This window comes from Tamandua tetradactyla, chromosome 13, assembly GCF_023851605.1.
Source record: "Tamandua tetradactyla isolate mTamTet1 chromosome 13, mTamTet1.pri, whole genome shotgun sequence".
Lineage (NCBI taxonomy): Eukaryota > Metazoa > Chordata > Mammalia > Pilosa > Myrmecophagidae > Tamandua > Tamandua tetradactyla.
The window spans coordinates 38,654,194-38,674,513 of NC_135339.1; the positions used below are offsets into that span (position 1 = coordinate 38,654,194).

General features: G+C 37.6%; 1 protein-coding gene across 4 annotated transcripts in view; it reads right to left on the bottom strand.

The window, feature by feature from the left end:
- The window catches only part of BICC1 (BicC family RNA binding protein 1), a 299,969-nt gene that overhangs the window by 108,600 nt on the left and 171,049 nt on the right, over positions 1 to 20,320 (bottom strand). For all 4 annotated transcript variants that reach the window (XM_077125273.1, XM_077125272.1, XM_077125275.1 and 1 more), the window contains exon 3: positions 8,553 to 8,622. In XM_077125273.1, coding sequence (XP_076981388.1) covers positions 8,553 to 8,622 — 70 coding nt within the window. The remainder of the gene's footprint in view (positions 1 to 8,552; positions 8,623 to 20,320) is intronic.

Genomic DNA, 20,320 nt, shown 5'->3' on the forward strand with positions numbered 1-20,320 from the left:
GAATTTAACTCCTCATTCCTGAAATCTCTGTAATATCTTGTGATAAAAATGTCTGTTTTTATCACGGTTTGTAGAAGAATGTCATAATAAGCTACAAATCATGTGTTAGTGGTATAAAAAGACATTTTAGGAAATGAAGGTATCACTGGGATTTAAGTTATTTTCTTTAACTAATGAGAAATGTCACCTGGTAGCTCACTAATACCTGGAACTGCAAAAAGCCTTCATGAAAAAAGTTAATTGCTACTGAAAAGGCCGACAGATGTCACTGAATTCTGCCCAGCAATACCATGCCTGACAGAGCAGAGTAAAGCCAGGGAATGGCCACACAATGTCTGGTAAATCATCAAAATTTGGTGTCCATCTCCAGGCCAAGCGAGCAGCTTACAGTACCACTGTGGTGTACAAATATGGTCACGAACCTCAGGAACTGTCATAGTTATCACAACTACACATTCCAGCAGGAATGGAAGATATAGGCAGCAAGAAGGAGGAGGGGAGCCTGTCCATGCCCAGCACTTAAGCTTCAGGGATAACATAAAACTCCGGTTGAAACTAATCATGCAGGATAAACAAGCAGTTGAAGTTGCATGATTAAACTAAGTGCTTCAAAGCTGATTGTAAACTGGCTTTTAAGACGTGTAGATGTACCATACTACAAGGGTTTATCTTTTACTAAAATTTGGTTTTTCACCTATCTTGTCACATACAATACTCTTCCTTGCATGTCTTTAACACAGATAAACAGGTCTCTTGTTAATGGTGAAAAAAGGAAGCCAATAAAATGATGCACCAGGCTTCATGAAATCTGCTAACGAGAATCTCAGCACTGGGCAGACAGAGGTCTCTGTTATTCAGCCTGCTCTTCTAGCTCAGCATTTCTCAACCTTGGCAATTCTGCACCACATAATTCCTTGCTGTGGGGGCTGTCATGTACACGGTTGGATGTTTAGCAGGATTCCTAAACTACCTTCTATATGCCAGTAGCACGTCCCCTGCAGGTTTAACAACCAAAAATGTCTGCAGATGCTTCCAAAGGTCCCATGGAGGACAGAATCACCCAAGTTTGAGAACTACTGCTCCAGCTTTTATAAAAGTATATAAATCCCAGTGAAATAATTATTGGGTTCTGTAGAAGGAGAAGAGAAGATACTGTAAAAAGAAAAAAAAATGATTAAAATAAACCTAGGTAAAGTTTATTTGAAAGATGGATATCCAGCAAGCTTCTAAAACCTGAGTATATGGAGTCACTCAGGATTGCCTTCCATCTTGGAGGAGATATTTAAGAAAAATATCACTCATCATTACATTCATCATTAGCACCTACATGCACTCTATGGAAGAGAGGAAATACCTTGAGCTTTGAAATCAAGTTTTATATCCTAACTCCATTACTTAAAAGAGTGTGACTTTGAATTTGTTATATGCTCTCTCTGCTTCAGTTATTAATATGTATTAATATGTATAAACTCACTTCATAGAGATTACTGTAAGGATTAAAAGACAGAACACAGGTAATGCACCTAGCACATGCCCATTACAGGGCTGGCAAATGATAAATATTTTTTCCCTCCCTCTTTTAGGGCTTATAAGAGAAGAGTTGTACTGTAAGGGCTTCTAGGAGAGCCTTTTCCTCACTAAAGTCAACGGGATTTAAAAGCATCTGTTCAGAAAAGGAGAGAGAAGATGCCCTTCCAGCAGGGAGACAGCAGCAGTCACAGAGGCAGGAAAGCTAAAAGAAAGACGTTGCTCAATTCACCTCTTGGGGAATAAGAAGGGATGCTTTCTTGTTTAATTTAGTCATCCTTCTCATTTAGTTTCACTTTTCCTCTTACTTTACTCCCTCTCCATTCTATTTCCAATGGTTCCATACCAAGTTAATGGAAAATATCTTTAAAAAAACAGGCACACTAAAGTCAGGGAAAAAAAAACTGCCTGAAATATATGAATGTTTCAAGTTTATAAGGGAACAGAAAAAAGCGCATTCCTCCCTAGACCTGGTGTAGGAGACAGAAAAAGAGATTGGAAGCAGCAGCTAGCTTGAGGCAATTAAAAGATAAGCAAGTACATCAATCTTTGGAGCCTTCGGAAAGGGAACCAGCTGGAGATGAAGAAATTAACTCAAGCTTAAGTCCTAAATCCTGATAGTTGCATGTAAATCACCTCACTTAAAAAATGGTGCACGTTGGGTGTGCACTCAAGAAAAGATCTTGAATTTACACTTTTGGAGCTACCTACAAATGATACCATTTATATACAGAGACACAATGACAAATTGAATATTAAGATATACGTTAAATTTATCGTTTACTGGGAGCTTCGAGAACTAGCAATGGTCCAGGTCTCTGCCCTCCACTGAGAGTCCTGGTTCAACCAGGCTCTGGGACCAGAAAGACTAGGAGTACACTTCAGACAACGTATCCAGTACTTAGTTTGAATTCCCACTCTTGGCCTCTGATCAGCATTTCACCAACAGAACATGATCAGTCATACTATCAGCCTATGCAAAAATGTTACTTTCAAAGATTCAAAACAAACTAAAAACGCTCTGAACATTTATAACCTTCTAAGTTTATTGTCCCTCCAAATCCATACCCTAGAAGCTATTCAGATTAGTGAGAAATCAAAAAGTTTCTTCCTATGGCAATAACACATGAAGAAATGAAATATCAAATTAAAATTCAGAAGCAAGCATTTTAAAAACTGTGCACAGTTAAGAGTGGCTTCATGTTTCACATTCTAAATGCAATTTAAAAGTGCATTCCCCCTATAAAGTACAGACATGCTATACAAGAAAAAGGAGGTGCTAACTCAGCTCAATTTCAGGTCTCCATTTAATTTCCATAGGTCACAGACCAAGACGTTATAAAACTGGGCTGACTGTGGTCAGCTATGCCTGACACCCGTCACTGAAGGGATACTGTATCAGAAAATACCCCAGAAGAATGAAAGGCATCAGGAAAGGTAATTTCTCACCCAGATGTGACTAAGAAAAGGCATTAGAGTACAGTGATTAGGATCTGGAACTCCAGAAACAGACAGACCTAAGTTCACGGTCAGGATCTGCTACATACTCACTGTATAACCCTGCGGAAGTTATTTTCTTTTATGTGCCTCAGTTTCCTTCACTTGTAAGATGAGAACTCTACCACCTAATCCAAGGGTTGCCATGATAAGTAAGATAATGTATATACAATATTTAGCATAGTGCTTAGTCCAGTAGATTTCAACCAATGGTAGTACCTACTATTATTATTTAAATATCAATCATGTAGCCAAATATTAACTAAATAACCACAAGAAAACAACTTCGGTGTGGGAAACAAGCAAGAGACTAGGTCTCTGAAGTCTCACTTACAAGCCTACCAACTAGGGCACCTCAGTTTCATTCATTAAGGTGTCTCGTGAATGCCAAGGATCAGGCCACATCCCTAAACTCCTTCCACTGAAGGCTCCTCAGAACCACTAAATGGAGCTTTCACCACATTAGCTTCAGCCACAGTTACTCTCCGCATTTGTACACTTAAGAGGTCCACAGGAACGACATGATTCATTGATACTTTTCAAACAGTGAAATGTCACTCATGTATGAAGGCCATGATTCTTCATCTTTTTCCTACCTAACAGACCTTAGGGATATACCGCATTTCTATCTGTATCAGTGATTCCACTATAACCATGACTGACTGCATGTATTGGGTGCGGGGGAGGGGGGATCAGACAAACTACAAATACCAAATACTGAGTGCCAATGATGTGCTGGTTACAGTGTTAGGGATATAGGGGTAAACAAAATGGATGTGTTCTTTCCCTTTGGGGAGGTGACCATCTAGCACAGTATTCTCCAACCTTTCTTCGACTGTCACCTATATTACACTATGACCCAGTGATTTAAGTATGCATATGGGGTGTTTGTCCATACACGCATAAACAGAAAACATATGACAAAGTTTCAAGGAACAATACTCTTGCATTTTGATCTTTTCTAATCTAGTTGTGCCTTTGACATGCTGGTTGGGACCCATTAAATTAACTTTTGACACACAGATGGTTCATAACCCACTACTGAAAGCACACCAGTCTGGCAAACCCTGGCCTGCTTTTTCTTCGCCTCCACACTTGGAGCACTGTGATGTCAAAAGTTCTCTCCTATCCCAACAGGAACACCCACTGCAAGAACACTCAACAAGACGTTTTGCCCTGGAAAAAATAAAGTGCTACAATTTTTCTCATGCTAAGATTTTCTATTAGATATCTGCTTGTTCTGTTGGAACACAACCCAAAATACTAAAACATCATGGAATTCTGATGATTCTCTTGTTTATTCTATGGGGGAAAAAAGGGGCCAAACGGCCTTCAAATCAGGATACACTGGCCAATCCAGTCAACCTTTCGATCCACTGGTCCTGGGGCGTCCTAAATGGTTACACACAGTCTTGCAGAGATACATTTTTATCACCTAGCTTGATTCTGCAGGACAACAGAAAATAAAATTTTATTAATGCTGACCTCATTTCTTTGGAATTTGACATGAAGGTTCTAAACAATTTTTACCCACATTTACCTTTGCCACTTACAGGAAGAAAGAAGCTGATCAGCAAATTAAGAGCAAAAAGAAGACTGAAAGAAAGAGGTTATTTAACAGAATAAACTTGTCTAGCATCATGAAGCTCACACAGCACAGTCATACCATCACAATAAATTCTCATTACAAATCATTTTTATCTATTTGTTAAGTTAGGTCTGGCAGGACTTTTATTTGGCAAAACAACCAAACCTTTTCAAAGTGCTATTTGTACTTTAATGAATCTGCATTTATTTAAAAATAGGCTGTGATTCAGAATAGCATATTCAAATTCGTAATGAACTACTGAAGTTATTCTGTTAATAAGGTTTTACAGTATTCAATACATTAATCCTTAAATACTGGCTTCGCAGGCACAAACCCCAGATTTTTCCTATATTAAGTCAACAGTTCTAGTATTCTGGCATTCTCCAGAGATGGAAAACAACTTTATTTTCTTCACTCAAACTAATTTTATGTTACATATAAGAAATATTAAGTGTTGCTTCATTTTTCTTAATCATTACCCCCATTAAGATAATGTTAGTCACTTATTTAAATATCTATTATATCAAGTATTACATTCTTAGCTATTTATGACTCTAATGAGGATTCAACTTTGTAATAATTACATTCCAGAGATTTTTTTAAGATTTTATAGTCCCTCAGTTTATATCAACAAAACGCGCACTTCCCCCAAATTCTCTTCTCTGCTTGCTAAATGAAAATTATAACGTGACGTATTTTTCACTGTATTCTACCTAGAATATGGCTAAAGAGGAGTGGAAGGGGAGTCAAAGGGCAGGAGGAAAGCTATGAAGAGGGTGGGAAGAGTGGGAAAGGGAGAAAGACGGGTAGAAAAGAGAGGACAAATACCAGATGGTCTTTTACCCAAAAGTATATTTAACACAGGCACAGACCAATGAGGTCACTATCATTCTAAAAGTATCCATGTTACTTGACTTCAAGTATGACAGAAGCTTAAAATTAATGAATCCATAAAAGTATAATTCTTCAGATACCAAGATGGACAGTGTCCAGGAGAAGTGATGGCTGCAGGGCTTTGCCTGTTTTTCAATAGTGGTCATTATCCATTGCCTTTTGAACACATGGTCTCTTTAACGACTAAATCCTGATATTTCCATGTCAGATAGTGAGAGTTTTGTTTTCCAAATCAGCTTGACCATAAGAACCACCACAGGAACTTGTTAAATATATGGATTCCTTCCCAGTTCCGTCCCAGGCTACTGAAACAGAATCTTTAGAAAGAATCTGAGTTTAACTAATTATGGCAATTCAGGCTACTGGTTTCCTGCATTTCTGCCAGGCAGCATCCAACCAGCACTTCAACCAAAGCAGCCATATAGCCATAAAGGATTGACTGCATACAAAATAAAGTTTGGACAGGGCTACTGGAAGTTAATTAGAAAAACACAGGAGTAAATTCCATTAAGGAAAAGAAGGGGGCAGTCTGTAGTGATAGCTGCCATGAAAAATGTTTGTCTAGACTCAAATATTCAACCAACAGACATTGTAAAACCAAAAAGTGAAATATAACACAAACCCAAGTCTATACTGTCTCTCTATCAGTTTGGGGGTAATCTGTACATTTTAAATATTCTTACCACAGTGGTAAAAGTAGCATCATTATCCAAATACTTTCACATACTTAGGTCTCTTGATAATAATAGTGTAGAATGAAAATGATTTAAAGACCAACAACTCTTTCTTCTACAACACTCAGGAGTGGGAGGATGGCCACAGGAGAGGAAAGGGCAAATTTTTACTTTCTTGAATTCCTTCTGCCATTTTCATCTCACCTTGAACAAATATAAATTATACTCAAACAAACTTCATCTCTGAATTTAACCTTTTAAAAATAATAAGGGGAAAAATATATATATATAAAGGATGTCAGCCAAGAACTGATTCAGCAGCTGTGTGTTTAAGTAATAAGAGGAGCTCAAGTAAATTCTGAGCAGTAAATTCCTCTGAGGCAAACTTTGACTCTTTCTCTCCTTCCTCTCTCCCTCTCCATCTCTCTCTCTCTTTCAGCACATTCTGCTTTGTGTATTCACAGCACTTTATGAATAATAAAAAATAACATGATGTCTGTAGACCTAAGCCTGGAGGGATCAATCCTTAAGCACAATTCCAAAGGTTAAGGTTTAACCACATGGAAAGCATACTAAATGCCCTCAAACGTATTGCCAAAATATTCTTCTTTACAGAGCAGAATGTATAATCAAAATTGGAATATAGCTGACCATTATGCATGGGTGGGTTAAATGTATCAATGACCAGAAATTAATCTATTACACAAGCAAAGTTTATTTATCTTCATATTACCTAAAAATCCCTAAAGCCATAAACACATTTTGAACAAAAAAATTAATCATTTCTCAATTTCTTATGATCACTGGGGAAGAGGGAGAATGTAGCATGGGTAAAGAAAGAGAAGCTATCCAAAATTGTCTGGAATTATTTACTATTAATGTTTCTTTGGGGGTTTTCTTTGGGGATTGTGTAAATTACATTTTTATTAGGCTAGTAATGAAGATTATTTTCAGTCTTTAAGTAAAATTACCCGACAACAGAGAAATAAAATTACCTGACAATAGAGAAAGAGGATGAAGTTTATGGTCAAGGAAAATTTTACTCAAATATCCAGCCACAGATTTTAAAATGACCACAGACGGCCAAAAGTAGATAATCCACTAATTGCAGTTTTTTCTTCTGCACAGTGGGTATAAAATACCCCAACTTGCCACAAAGATTATGGAAGATTAATTAAGAATATATGCTAGAGCACTTAGCAAATGCAAGGTTTCTACAAAGATGAGGAATTATACTTGGACATTCACCAAGTCTTCTTACGACTGTTAAGCACATAAGCATCCCAATTCCTTGCCACCATGATCACAAATAAAATGGTAATGAGATTGGAGTTTTTGCAGGAATTCAGTCAACCAAAGTACAGCTAAACAATGCTCATAAGAGTCATAAGGATAACTTGAAAATAATTCACACCCCATTTGATGAGTCACTCTAATAAAATGAGACTAACATAAGGCAATCTGGACTAAGGAAACAGAGAAATCTTTCTGTGTTTAGTATTACATAGCAATAAAAACCAGAGGGAAAAGAGGTAGCAAATATGAAACGAAACACAATAAAAGATCCCAAGCACAACGGATAATACCCAGCATGCACAGCCATTGTTTTTTGAATTGTTTGACAGTTTTTGTCATTATCTCCTGATGATCACATGCAACTGCAGTATGTCTGATGAAATATGCACAACAAAATTTGCTGACATTAATGTCATATTGAAAAAATAAAAATTATTCATAAAAATATATACTGAGCTGTCACATTTAAAATGCATGTAATTTGGAAAGAAAATTACGGCTATCTATACTTCCACTTCTGAACATCTATCTATGCATTGGGCAGTGTTCTCTAGGATAAGGTGAAGAAAAGCCAAGCAAGGGAAACACTTAGCCTAAAAGAGAAATGTAGTGGGTTCTTAGCCATCTGCAGATGAAGAAAAGCAGTACATACAAAACAAAATCTGAGGCTTCATATCATATTGGAGAGAAAGAAAATAAAAAAAAAAAACAGCTAGCTGTACAGAACTTAAAAAAAGAGCCTTAAAGTGTAAACAGTAGGAGGTTATGTGTTGAAAACATGTTATAACATGATAGTTAACCATGACTCACGGCTATCTATTAAATGGGCACCTTGAAATCCTAAGTTGCTATGGTATTTTTAAAATAGTATTTCTATTACAGTAGTTATTCTCAAACAAAAAAAACTTTCTGGTGTTAGATAAAAAGATTGTACATTATTTTTAATTACGGTAATCCTCCCAAAATATTGCTATCTGACAAATATCTACAGGCAAATGTGATAAGTATAAAGTTTGGTTTTTCCCTACAAATCCCAGTTATCAAAACCTCCAATTCCTCCATCCTTCACAATTTACCTTTCTTGGATTTGGCACCAATCTTCAGTTTTGATGGCCAAGCAATCTGCGTATTTGTTTCCTCCATGATCTATACCAAAAGCAAAAAAGAAAAATATTGACTCAATTAAGAACTCGTATATACAGATAAGATTTTTCTCAAAACAAGATTCTTTTCCTCACATTCCTAGCCTCATGTCGACACAACAAAATGATCTCATTTTAAAACAATGCAAAAAAGAAAAGGAGGAAAAAAAAACAACAACCTCAGGGGGAAAAAGAGATGCATTTTTAAAAGCCTTTAATCTAACAGAAATATTCACGCATCTCTTGCTACTCCCAGCATTCCTCTCCAGGATCCTCCAGAATTTTAGCACAGATGCAACAAGACCAAAAAGTACATGAACAAGTAATTAACACAACTTGATGCCAGAACCTTCAGAGAGGCTCACACAGAATAAAATTCTCCAAGACAACTGCCAATGATTGCAACATACTAAACATAATCTTTGTAATACAAAACTACACGAGTTAGGCCATACTAAATGAAGCGGCTTTGTTTATTTTTTTTCTTGGGGTGTGGGGGGGGGACTTGCTTTGGGCACATTTGAATTTCATTAAGACTTATGAAAAGTCTTAGGAAAAGCCACTGAGCACATCACATCATAAAGCTGCCTCCTCTTCATCCTTTGCCTGGTCCAAAATGGCATTTTTGCCACAGTTCCTTCCCACTTATATACACAGCTGACAATGGCCAGGAGGCCTTGAGGCTCAAACAGACCCAAGATGCAAGAACAAATGACGGAAGCAACGACAGCAGAGCCAAGGAAGCGGACAGCAAAGAAGTAAAGAAAATAATAAGTACCAGAAAGTGCTCATGCTTTCTTCTTCTCTAATTTTGTCAAATGAATTAGACTAGATTATTGTGTAATTTGTAACATGAATATAGAATTAATCAAACGACTAAATAAATTACAAATTACAGTAACTACCATTCATTAATCACTTGAATTAGAGTAGGATATTTATCCTTTAATAAGGATTTAGAGTAAATTAAACAAATATAGGTGAAGACAGCTAAACATATTAGCAGTGCAGTTCTTAATAAGCACCTTTTCCCCTCAGTATTGGGCTGTGTGCTGGGGCCAAGGCTAAACAGTTAACACAAATCATACGTCATTTAATCCTCTTAATCATTGCATAAAAAGGACTTACAGCAGATGTTTTAAACTGGCAGCTCACAGATACATTTTGTCTACCCCTCATAAGGATTTTTAAAACTGAGACAACATTCAAAAATCTGAGAATTGACATAGATATTCAGATTTCTGGTTGTCCTGAAAACTTGGCAGAATTAGCACCTGGAGCCCACAGTCCCACACGGCCGCACTCAGCTGGCACTGAGACAAGGCTGTCCCTTCAGTTGGGGCAGGCAGGCCCCAGGGTACTGCCCGGTCCCCACTGTGCCTCCGACACTGAGTCAAGAGCCACTCGGCACCAGCATCACAGCGCCTACACTGCTGACCTGCCATTTATCATGGCGCTTGCACTGCTGTTTTAAGAGAAGTATGTTGCTATACTGATGTCTCTATCAAAAACTGAAAAACAAAAATGAGGCCACACTGTCTTCACTAAGTCCAGGATCTGGCCAGGTCTCGACAGTAGGCGAGTTTGTTCCCGCAACGCTTCAGGTCCCGGCGCCACCCCTGCTCCAGTCTTACCCTGTGACACTCAGCCCCTCACCTTCTCAACTCCCCCGGTGTGGCCTCCCAAAAACATGCCCGGCAGGTTCCCCCATCAGGGCCTTCGCATTCAGTTCCTGTTCTCTCTTCCCCAGAACTTCGGTCCTGGCTCCTTCTCAGGCTTCAGGTTTCAGGTGAAATGCCACCTTCTATTCACCTTTCCTTTCTACTCCTGTACCACCTGAGCCCAAATTATTCTGCCCCACCTTGCTGGGTTTATTTCCCTGGTAATTTTATCGCAGTCTGAAATCCTCTTAATTTCTAAATTTACTTGTTTATTGTCTTTGAAAAATAGAGAGTAAACTCTCTAAGGGCAGGGATTGAATAATGCCTACCACATGGTAAACATCTGGTAAATGAATCCTCATAAAGTAGGTTTCTTTATTCCCATTTCACAGATAATACTGTTGATTTAGTGGCGAATCCCTCATCCAGCCAGGAAGTGGCAGAACTAGGATTAAAACCCCATTCTAACCATCATATTGTAGTGGACAAAGGGACTCCATCTTAATAAAACATATATATATTTGCACATATGTGTATATATACAGATTATAAATATAATTTATATTTAATATTTATTAATATATTCAAGTATATAAATATATATTTGAAAATATACTTTAGAATTTTAGCGTAGTGACTATTTTAACATCCTCAAATATTTATCCAGAGCCTACTTAGGTGTGTTCTAGTTTGATAGCTGCTGGAATGCAACACACCAGAGACAGATTGGCTTTTAATAAAAGGGGATTTATTTTGTTGGTTCTTCAGAGGAAAGGCAGCTAACTTTCCACTGAGGTTCTTTCTTACGTGGAAGGCACAGGATGGTCTCTGCTGGTCTTCTCTCCAGGCCCCTGGGTTCCGACAACTTTCCCTGGGGTGACTTCTTTCTGCATCTCCAAAGGCCTGGGCTGAGCTGCAAGTGCTGAGATGAGGAATGCCGAGCTGCTTAGCTGTGTTACGTTGCAATCTCTCATTTAAGCAACAGCCAATTAAGTCAAATGTCACTCATTGCAGCAGACATGCCTCCTAGCCGACTGCAGATGTAATTAGCAACAGATGAGGTTCACGTACCATTGGCTTATATCCGCAGCAACAAGACTAGGTATGCTCACCTGGCCAAGCTGACAACTGAATCTAACTAACACAGGTGCCATAAGTTTGAGGACCCACCATGAATTAGACACAGTTCCTGAAGTCAAACAGCTTTCAGTCAAGTACAAAGAGAAATAAAAAAAGAGCAACTACTCAATAATGGGCTGAGTATTAGCAGAGAATCAGCTCACAAGGGCGGGTCATTATCCCCACTTTGAAGGCGAGAGTTGGGGGAGGGGGTTAGTAAATGCTTCTAGAAGAGAAAGATAAAATCTATAAAATAACTTGTCTTGAAGGCCAAGTAAGAGTAAGTTACGAATGAGTTACTTAGTCACTAAATGTGAGCAAGAGGGCCCAATAAGAAGTCCCTTCTCAGCGTATTAGTTCTAGCTACTATATCCACATATAGGTCTATTCTTGCTATTCTTGATAGTTATGCTCTATAAAGTTGCCATAAACACTGAATTAGCGAATAAGGAACCATTAACTCGTTGGAAAATATACGGTTGAGGTCCTGCAAGTCTCTGGTCACAATATTTTCATCAACCAATCAATACATAACCTTGTTTTATATGTGTTTCTGTTTAAAGAGACTTTAATATATAATGTTGATTCATTAACGTTGAACTCATGGCCAGTAGCATTATAAATCACACCTGGATGTTAACTACCTAACAAACATATTTTTCCATGAGACACATCACAGCATCCTCCGGCTTAGGGACGTGAGACAGCACTTCGGTACTATGCTTGGGCGCATTTTAAACAGTGGAATAAACAAGAAGCACAAAGATACAAGAAAGCGTGGCACTAAAGATACCACGAAAAGAACCCTTGTTTACAGTACGAGTAAACACCTCGTTGTACCTTAGCTGGGATATAAAAACTGCTCTGCCCCTGTCTGTGAAGGACATGAAGCTCATGAGTACTGACTGTGGAGTCATAAATATGGTTTAGGGTAGGCAAATAAAATGAGGATTGACTGTATCTTCAGTGACTAAAAATCAACTTCAGAATTTGCCTCTAATTTTGGTTAGAACTCCTACAGAGATCAAATAGACAAAATGAGATCTTACTATAATGCTATCAGTGGAGAGATAACAACAAAATATACAGGTTTTTCTTTACTGAATAATTAGGCTATTTAATCTATAAAATTATGTCAGGTGCCATAATAATACTATAAGAACAAAGCTTCCCCATTAACACATGAAACCTTACCTGTGAGCAGGACTTCTTAGAAATTGCTCTACATACAGAGTCATCGCTTATCAAACACTAATAAGGGCTTCATGATGGAAAACAACATGCCCGAGAAAATATTCTAATAACAGTGGGCAATAAGGTCACGTTAGATGCCTACTATGCGTCTGGTGGTTTGCACACACTCCTCCCACCCCTCACCTCAATCCAGTGTCTCCATTATGCAGTGAGAGGTGGGACTTGGAAAGGCGGCTTCCAACCTACCCAAGTTAACGCTGACTTCAAGGTGTGGAGAGATGATCCCACACCTAATATACCTACTTGTAAAACTAGATCTCTATCTACTATGCCACTTGATCTCTGAGTTCTATGAGCCGCACCAAATGCCTAACCCTTCAGACAAAAACAAATCAACTGGAATGTGGCTCCTGTGGCTGACTATATACTGGAAAACAAGCTACTCGACTGAACACCGTTTGTGACCAGCTAAACATTCACTAGACTTTGGCTCCCATCTGGAGCTCAGACAGGATGCTCTCAAAGACATCTCCTTATTTGTTCATTGTGTGTAATCTGGAGTCAAGCATCAGATCTGCCCCTTCTGGCTGTGTCATGTTGGTCAAATTACTTAACTTTATCAGCCTCACTTTTCTCCTATTACAGTATCCACTCATAGAGCTGTTACGAGGATTTGATGAGAAAACAGGTGGGAAGCCCCTAGCATTGAGCCTGGCACATACTGAATATTCAATAATATTAACCCTTGTTGTTTTCATTACATATTCACTACTTTCAGCCAGGCACTATCCTAGATACTAGAGATACAACAGGAAACAAGGCCTGTTCGCCACTAGGAGTTCATGGTCTTATAAAGAACACGTTAACCCACCCTTAAGTCCATGCCAGGTTTCAGAACAGGGTACGGTTATATGAGAGTACATGGAAGTGGATCTCACCAGTCATGGGAGGTCAAGAAAAGTCTTATTAATGCTGAGACCTTACAGAAAAGAAAAAGTTGGCTAGTTGGGAAAGAGTGGAGAAAGTATTCGAGACAGAGGCAGAATGTATATGGAAAGTTCTGGAAGGAAAAAGGGCAAATACCTCAGAACATAGCTGATGGCTTCCAGGGAGGGTAAGTTATGTTTTTTCTACCTGCCTATTGCTCTGCATGTGAACATGTTCAGCGCAGACTCTCAGACGTGACATAAACCAAAGCCCTCAAGTACCTCTACTTGCCTGTCACTCACTGCAAATAAATTCTGACCAGTAAAGTGACTATGCAAAAGAAAGGACATACTCACTTCACTTTCAGGAAGTCAAAATCCCCATAGAAATTATCAATGCAGCTTTTCAAACACTCATCTACAATGACCACAAGACTGTTCCTATACTGTGAGGTTGCATATTAATCTGTTTTAATCTTAGCCATTTATGGAAGTGGTAGAGCGTGAGGCATTCCATTTGAGGAGGAGGAAGTACAGTTCTCCACAGGGTGTGCGCAAAGATGTTTATCCAGGAACTCAAGTCCTAAAGCTGGATTATCATAACAAGGCAACTAACAAGCAAGTCCAGAATTAGACAGTAACCAAGTCAGAGGTTCTGTTTTCAACAAGATATGTAAAAAGATGCCCTGAATTTTAGCCAAGGCAAGTGACTAGAGGAACTGGAAAAGGTGAGGTCAGCAAGCCATAAGAGAAATCAAAGAAGCAGAGACGGTGATGATGCGGATGCCAAATGAAGGAAAGAAATAAAGCTGGGATTTCACCTAGAGACAAATAAGAGCTAGAAAGTTTACAGGTGAGTTTCACATATTTTAAATAAGATGTCCTAGGGCTTCCAAACAACCTGACACAAGCACTGACTTTCCTTTGCAAAGAGACTGTTTTTCAGTTGAATAAGAACACTGGAAGATTACAGGAGATGTAAAAAGTCACTGATTAGACTGGGTTGTGAATGCAGTCAAGTCCCTACCTATCCCTTCTCAAGACTGAGCAATTTGGGAATGGAGACAAGCAGGTGCAAACCATAATAGGAGCTGCTCGTTCCTTAGCAAAATCCAGACAGGTTTAACAGAGAACTGTGAGAACCAGAGTGACATTTAAAATAAATCACAAAGACAGGCAGATTGAAGCAATTAATTTTATGGATCTTATAATAGATGAAAACACTGACACCCTTTCAAGAGACTATTATTTATTTTTCACAATCCAATTAATTTTCACAAAACCTGACAACGGAAATCATTTCCAGGGATCCATGATATGCCTTAATTTTTAATCAAGTCAGTATATTGCACCAAAATGTTCAGTCTGCGTTCAAGGAATACTAAAGCAATTGGCTAAATCTGACACCACCACCCCAAAAAAAGATGTTGATGTTCTCCAACTATGTGAGATCTGGCCCAAAGCTAGGAAACCTGCTGAAAATGACGAGTACTTCCTTATGGAAATGACACTATAAACACCAGGAAAAAACTCTGGTTATCCTAAGGAATGTCAAGGAATGCAAAACCACAAAACCTCAGAGAAGAAAACTATCTTCTGTCTTAGGAAAAAAAAATTGTAACATGAGTTCTAGCTATTTTTTTTTTTTAAAATCCTATTAATTTTCCATTTCCACCTTCACAAAACAAAAACTCAAAGAGCAAACAGTGATTCTGAAAAAGCTTATACAAACATTAAATCATAACTTAAATATTTTAAAGATTTTTGCTCTAACTCATAATTCTGGATGCTACATGTTTATGCCATTTCAAATAGATTAGTTTATACTTTTTAACTTCCTCATTGTCAAAAGAACCTTCTTCCAATTCTACCAATTTTTGCAAGATTTATTTTGCTGCTTTCATAAGATAGACAGGAATCCTTTGAGTCATGAAGGAAGAAGAAATTCTGGAGGAGTTCATCTAAAAACTAGATTAAATAGTTTAATTTTTATTTAATTTTCTGTTTTTGGATTTTTTCACACTCATGTGCAGAGGGATGTAACTGCAATGTAAATTCTTATGCTAATCTCAGATTTGATGATTAGCAAACATTTATATTAACAAAAGGATTTGACCTAAGAATATCAATTTGGGAACATATGAAGCAATTAAAATTTCACAGAAAATATACATTTTTATAATTCATCTATAAAAATTATTTTGTCATCATGAAAAATCTGATGAAAAGAACATGCTGTGGATATGTAACAACTTTGGAAGCTAAACAGTCATCTTATTTTCCTAAGTGATAAATGTATTTCATAAACAGGGACAATGTTCCTTCATCTTAGACTAATGACACTGCTTTTTTCCTGTTAAAAAGGTACCTAATGAACATGAAATTGTATGTTACTGCTCTGGTTTTAGTTCCTAAGGGGGATAAGGGAAAGAAAACATGGGAAGGGTAGGTAATGTTAAAATAAACTGGAATTTGGAATTTTTTTTTAATTGGAAGAAGACTGTCAGGTATTGAAAAAATTTTTTCAACACAGATTTATAATGAATCATTTAAGTAATTTTACTTTCCTAAAATAAAATTCTAAAATAGGAAAAAAATACATAATCTAATTCTACAAGTATTTTCATCCATGGTAATAATCATTTCCATTTATATTTGTCAATGCTCAAGTCATAACAGATTTCTTCCACCTCCCAACAAATTACAGATTATTACACTATGTGGAACATCAGCCAATGTTCACTATACTACACATCTTGCAGTTCTGCAGCAATTACAGGATAATATCTTTCAGATGAAGAAAACCTTTGCTAAATCAGTAATATTCTGCTAGTGCGCTCATTTCACTGAAAATATGAAAAGATGCTCAACATCGTTAGCCATTAAAGAAATTCACTGGAATTTTCATTCCAAGGTACCATTTCACATCCATTAGAATGGCTACTAGTAAAAAAACGGAAAATTACAAGTGGTGGAGAGGATGTGGAGAATTAGAAGCATTATTCATTGGTGAGAATATGAAATGGTGCAAGGAGTTTGGAAGTCAGTTTGGTGTTTCCTCAGAAAGGTGAGTTAGAATTACCGTACAATCAAGTGATCCTCTAGGCATACACCCAAAGGAACTGAAAGCAGGAACTTGAACAGATATTTGCTGAACAGTGTTCACAGCAGCACTATTCACAATTGCCAAAAGATGGAAGCAACAAAAGTGTCCATCCACCGATGAATGGATAAACAAAATGTGATATAGACGCACAATGCAATAGAACTAAGAAGTAAAAAGGAACGAAGTTCTGAGACATGTAACAACACGGAGGATCCCTGAAGAAATCATGTTAAGTAAAATAAGCTAGACACAAAGGGACTAATATTATATGTTTTCACTGATCTGAAATAATTAGAATAAGCAAACAGAGTCAAAAACTAGAGAACTGGACAGGACGGGGATAAGGAATAGGGAGTTAAGGCTTAAAATGTACAGCATTTCTGCTTGGCATGGTGAAAAGGTTTTGGTAATGGATAGCGGTGATTGAACACAGCACTGCGAAAATAATTAACAACAGTGAATTATATATTTGAGTGTGGTTAAAAGGGAAAATTTTACATTGCATATGTAAAATGCTACTAGAATAAAAATTTTGAAAATATCCAAGGTACTACACAACACAGTGAATATAGTGTTATTGACAATAATTGATACAATTATAAAAATTTGCTTTGAACCAAATGCATTGCACCAATAAAAGGTATTAATAGGTTGGTGTATGAGGAATGTGTATTTTATGCACATTTTTCTGTAAACCCACAACTTCTCTAATTAAAACAACAACAACAATAACACTTTAATCCAGACATAAAGTTTAAATATCCACAGTTAAGTAATGAGCCTCTCAGATCATCAACCCAAGACAAGTGACAAGTTGACTTTACTGGAAGCATTTATTCTTGGACCAGGTAAAGAATGCTGAACAGGGCGGGCCGCGGTGGCTCAGCGGGCAGAGTGCTTGCCTGCCATGCCGGAGGACCTCGGTTCGATTCCCGGCCCCAGCCCATGTAAAAAACAAACAAACAAACAAAATACAATAAAACAAGAAAATGTTTAAAGATGTTTCCCTTTCTTCCTCCCTTCCTTCCTTCCATCTTTCCTTCCTTCTCTCTGTCTTTCCTTCCCTTCCTCCAAAAAAAAAAAAAAAAAAAGAATGCTGAACACTCTGTCTCAGCATTTATAGTTTGAACTTTTGAAAATTCATCATTCAAAATGGCAACCAGCTGGGGGCCATCTGCAACTTGCTTCTGTGAAAGACCAACTCACTTGGGCCGTGTCCCTTATATAAATAGAGAAATAAGGTCTACCCTCACAGTTTATAGTTACTTCAAGTACTAATGTTATTTATGTAAACATAAATAATCTTGACAACAACATCTACCCTCTTGGCAAGACAGAGAGAAGATAATTTGCAAGAGTAGTCTAACTCCTAGAAGAGCAGTCTACTGTCCTTTGCAGGACCACAGAATGGACTCACTTCTCTTTTATAGGATCATGCATCTAAATCAATAGTCCCAAATTCAAATATCTACAGGAGTCAGGCAGGGAACAGTCAGGAATGAATGCGCACAGTGCGTTCCTTTAATGCAAATATACTTAGATAAAAGCAAAGGAAAAAAATAGCAAACAGGAAAAAATAATCATTTCATCAAAGAAATACGTCCTCTCATTTTCTTGGAATTCACTCCCCCTCACTCATATTTCTCTTTGAGATACAGACACAGGTACAAGAATTATTTTACTTTCCTTTTAATTCTGCTGTGAAGAAAAACAACAGGAAAATGACAAGGATGAACAGCAAGCAATGGCCTCAGTGTCAGGAAGGTAACACGGAATGGCAGCTAGCTACAAAGCAGAAGAGAACCTGTCACCACCTCCAGGGAGCTTGTGTAAGCTGTCCAGAGGAGGCAGATTTTCAGATTTTTCAAGAAAAGCTAGAAAATCAGATTAGTATGTAAAATCTCCTAAATTTTATAATGTTAATAATTTATTTTAAAATTGCTATTCAGACTAACACAATATGGTATAAACCAAACCCACCAAACATATAAAACAAGGTCTTCGGTATGCTGTGCTTATCAGGGATGGGTAAAACAAACAACAAAAAACAGGGATGCTGTCATGCTCAACAAAGAAGAGGGTGCTGTTACTAGACTCGGAAAAGCTTGGGCCCATGGCATTTTAAGACTAGCCAGGCTTTGATCTTCTTAGAAAAAAAGAGTAGACAGATAGCTTTATAATCCAGCACTGACTTAGGGTCTAGGGTCTTGGGTGGAGAGGCCCAAGACAAAAGGCTGCTGGATTAGGCCAAAGGCAAGGGTTATATATAAGTCCAATGATGCCTAAGGCAAGGCTTATAAATGTATCCCCTTGCACATAGTACAAATTCAATAATACTCCCTGAATAAATACTGTAAATGATTTCTTCCCAGAAGATGTTAGAAAAGTAAGGTGTTACCCAAGTAAATTTGGTGCAGCTTGGTAGAAAATACCTATTGCATTATAAATGTATTTTTTCTGAAAAAGTAATTTTAAATTCTTTTCAGAGGGAAAAAATGTGAAATCTATAAAAGTTATAATAGTGAAAGAATTCTTACATTTCAAAAGTGAATTTAATTGATTGTGAAAATTTCCAAACAAACTACACTGAAGGCTTAAGTGCACTCATGATGTCACAAGCAAGACTTGGCAAGACAACATGCGGATATATTGAGATTTCATTCATCTGCACCAATGCAGAACTGGATTTGGCAGTACTTCAGATATATTTATGTAATTCTTAGAGTAAATGTTTTAAAATAGTATTCCCCTTATGAATTTTTAGGTTCCGAAGTCTAAAGAGCATCTAATTAAGTCAGTAAACTTTTCAAACCCTGAGTTCAAGAAATTAAGATTCTCTTAATACATTCTCAATGTCTAGCACCTTTTCATATACAGTAAGATTGCATGCAATTATCATGCATTATGAAACGTGAGCCAGTTGGTGAGGTTTATTTCTATCCCTATGCACTCATCTCTGAGTATGAGATGCTATGCGCAATCCAGGGGAAACAATGATGAACAAAACAGCCATGGCCCCTGCTCTCACAAGGCTTACAGTAGTAGTAAGGAAAACAATTAATCCAATAACCTTCACCAATGTACAATTACAAAGCATAAGAAGTTTCATTAAAAAAACTCACAAGTTGCAATATCACCATCTAACAGGGAGACCCTATGTAGTCTATTAGTTAGGGAAGGCGGCCCGTGAAAAAGTGAGCAGCAATATGAAGCAGGGTTACATCAAAGAGGGTAACACAAATCATTCTAGCAGAGGCATCAGCGTTCATTCATTCACACCTATTTACTGCATCCCAAATGTGTCCCAGTCATTGCACACAACATCAGGTACGTGACAGTGAGTGTAACTTATACAGTCCCTGATCACATTAACAATCTACTGAGGGAAACAAATGAATACATTAAAAAGAGAAAAGAGATATAAATTGTTAAAAAGAGGGGGTCAAAAAAAGAAGATGCTCTGAGACAGAATGATGAGGGACTAGACTTACTATGAGGTGAGAAGATCTCTCTGAGGAAGAGAGATTTACCTGAGGGATGCTAAGAAAAGGGAGGAGAACATTCTAGGCAGAGGGTACGATAAGGTACAAAGGCCTGAGGCAAGAAGGAACTCGGCATTAAAGGAACTGAAAAAAAGGCCAGAAAGGGAGGAGAAAGCGGCAACAGGTGAGACAGAGAGGAAAGGGTCTGGTCATA